The following is a 966-nucleotide window of genomic DNA, read 5'->3' as shown; positions in this document are numbered from 1 at the left end:
CTCCGCGACTCGTCACTCACTCAGTGGGTTTCACACGCCCCCGGGGAGCAAGACCAACAAGCCGGGCGGCAAGCGAGCGCCTGCCACGCGTGAAGCGAACCCCTGACAGAAAACGCGTCTGAAAGCGTGACTCAAGCACGCTGCGGGCCGGCCGGGGCGCGACGGGCTGCCGTGTTGATTTCCGTGTTACACTTCCTCCTGTAAAATACAATACATATTAATTTAAAAAAGGTCATTCAGTAAAAAGCCACCATCACGTCACCGAAAATGAAAGAAAAAAAACAGCAACAAAACAGCTGGCCCGTACGGGGATCGAACCCGCGACCTTGGCGTTATTAGCACCACGCTCTAACCAACTGAGCTAACCGGCCAGCCCATAGTACGGGGTTCCTCTGCGGATTGATAGCGGCACGTTGGCCCTCCCGTCCCGGCCGGAGCCATGGACTCCCCGTCCCCCGGGACCGGGCCGTCCCCGGTGCGAACACACGTTTAATTGACCAGCGCAACCGGCAAGCACTCGGCCCCGCCCGTAGAGATGCAGCGCTTGGGAGGTAACAGCCACAGGACACGTTCATGGGGCGACTTCACCTGCGAGTCAATAGGGGTAATACTTCCCCGGGTTTTCTGGGATAGGATTCCAGTTTCATTTAATTAAACAAAATAATTTCTTTGGGCATTTATTTTAAAGCATTTACTTTTCTGGCTCTTTAATGCACCGTTGGGACTTTAGTTTGCATGGACAAATGATTCACCTTTTCCTCGTGTTTTCCTTCTTACTACATACGCAGACTTAAGAGACAACTGCGCTTTGAAGCCTACGTTAAAACCCGTTATTGCCGTTTAGCAAAAGCCAGACACTTCTGGGGGGGGACGGGGGACGCCTCTCCGAAGCGCCGGGTGTTTCGGAGACCGCCTCACGACAGCTCGGCGACAAGAAGCGGTTCGTACGGAGCGGGGCCGCCGTCC

The 966-nt window shown here is 54.9% G+C and overlaps 1 protein-coding gene and 1 non-coding gene across 2 annotated transcripts in view; one reads left to right on the top strand and one right to left on the bottom strand.

Moving 5' to 3' along the window:
- Positions 1-297: 297 nt before the first annotated feature.
- Positions 298-371, bottom strand: TRNAI-AAU. The gene has a single exon. It is a non-coding gene; the product is annotated as a tRNA-Ile (tRNA).
- A 202-nt stretch (positions 372-573) lies between these two features.
- The window catches only part of MOK (MOK protein kinase), an 18,949-nt gene continuing 18,556 nt past the window's right edge, over positions 574-966 (top strand). Inside the window, exons 1-2 of the mRNA XM_010296822.1 lie at positions 574-604; positions 845-940. Coding sequence (XP_010295124.1) covers positions 574-604; positions 845-940 — 127 coding nt within the window. The remainder of the gene's footprint in view (positions 605-844; positions 941-966) is intronic.

This window comes from Phaethon lepturus, unplaced genomic scaffold (assembly GCF_000687285.1).
Source record: "Phaethon lepturus isolate BGI_N335 unplaced genomic scaffold, ASM68728v1 scaffold19531, whole genome shotgun sequence".
Classification (NCBI taxonomy): Eukaryota; Metazoa; Chordata; class Aves; order Phaethontiformes; family Phaethontidae; genus Phaethon; species Phaethon lepturus.
The sequence above is the reverse complement of the archived record's forward strand: the minus strand, read 5'-3'. Positions and strand labels throughout refer to the sequence as shown.